This window comes from Eimeria mitis, genomic scaffold (genome assembly GCF_000499745.2).
Source record: "Eimeria mitis Houghton genomic scaffold, Emh_scaff8515, whole genome shotgun sequence".
In the NCBI taxonomy this organism is placed as follows: domain Eukaryota; phylum Apicomplexa; class Conoidasida; order Eucoccidiorida; family Eimeriidae; genus Eimeria; species Eimeria mitis.
The window spans coordinates 589-1,916 of NW_013576272.1; the positions used below are offsets into that span (position 1 = coordinate 589).

A 1,328-nucleotide genomic window follows, 5' to 3' on the forward strand; every position below is an offset into this window, starting at 1 on the left:
CACGCATGTATCTCTGTATACGTATCTATATGCATATATGTCTATTAATATATTTTTAGTTGTGCTTATTTATATATTTCGACGTTTGTATTTTGCGTTACTTATGAATTTAAAATGTTAATTAATGCCGGTTGTAAATACAGAAGAGAATGTAGGATAAATACAACTATAATGCAACAACATATACATACAACGACTATAAATAATTAGCCCTAAAAGAGATAAAAGACGGGAACTGGGTTAATATGCATATATCTATATATGCACATTATATATAGTGTATATAATATATATTATGTATCGCTTTTAACCCATGCTGGCCTGCTGTACAGACAGCAGTCAAGAAGCTTCTCTCCAGAGAGGCTAAGCTGTGGGTTGACGGCTTGGGGTCTAGGGTTTAGGATGGTTTAGAAGAATATTCTGCACAGCCGCAACGCAAAAAACCAAAACAAAGCCCTAAACTCTAAATCCCTGGAATCCCTACTCAGTATATAGCCTTTGCTGCATGCACCCGCCGTACGAGCTGCAGCACCAACATTAGCTGCACCAGTACCAGCAGCAACAACTGCAGCAGCTGCGGCAGCAGCAGCAACAAGAACAGCACCACCAACAACAGTAGGAGCAACAACGCCACGTCACTAGCAGCAACAGTAGCCATAGGAGCATGAAAAGAAGCAGTAACAGCATGAGCATCAGCAGCAACAGCAGCAGCAACAGCAGCAGCAGATGAACTCACGATTCAAACCTTTCAGGAGGAAAGAAGGGCATCCAGGGTTCCTCCATCATCTCAGGTTCATCGAATACACCGAGGTTACGAAAGACGTTTGCTCCTGGCTGATAGCCGCTGTTAGGGGAGACGGTGTATCCATAGGGAGAGCCGAGGCTGCCCATGCGGGTCATGGGGGCGTTGCTGCTACCCTGTTGATTATAGTAAGGGGTTGCTGCTCCTGTGGGGCTGTAACGAGGGCGAGAATAGTAGTTGTAGCTGGGGTAGTTGCTGCCGCTGTTGTTGAACCCCTGAGCGTTCATGGGGGTGCTGCCGTAGGGGCTGCCCATCATGGGGGGGTAGGGGGTTCCATAAGGGTTTCCGTAGGGGCTTCTCCCCATCATGAAGGGTCCATCCTCCTCTCCAAGGGATCGGTGGATTGTTTCACGTTCATAGAAGATAGGGTCTTCCTCTACTACGGGGCATCTGCTGCAAGTGGAGCAGCTGCTGCTGCCGCTAAAGCAGGGAGATCCGCTCAAGCGGTAGGAGGTCTGCATCGGGTATCCCAAGGTGTAGGTAGGGTACATTATGGGCTGTACAGGCACTGGCTGGGGGTATACGG

The 1,328-nt window shown here is 47.7% G+C and overlaps 1 protein-coding gene across 1 annotated transcript; it reads right to left on the reverse strand.

The window, feature by feature from the left end:
• Window positions 1-407: 407 nt before the first annotated feature.
• EMH_0095190 (uncharacterized protein) lies at window positions 408-1,263 on the reverse strand (the record flags this gene model as incomplete). Its single annotated transcript, XM_013502203.1, has 2 exons — window positions 408-420; window positions 746-1,263. The coding sequence occupies 2 exons, from the start codon at window positions 1,261-1,263 to the stop codon at window positions 408-410; spliced, it is 531 nt and encodes a 176-aa protein (XP_013357657.1).
• Between the last annotated feature and the right edge of the window lie 65 nt (window positions 1,264-1,328).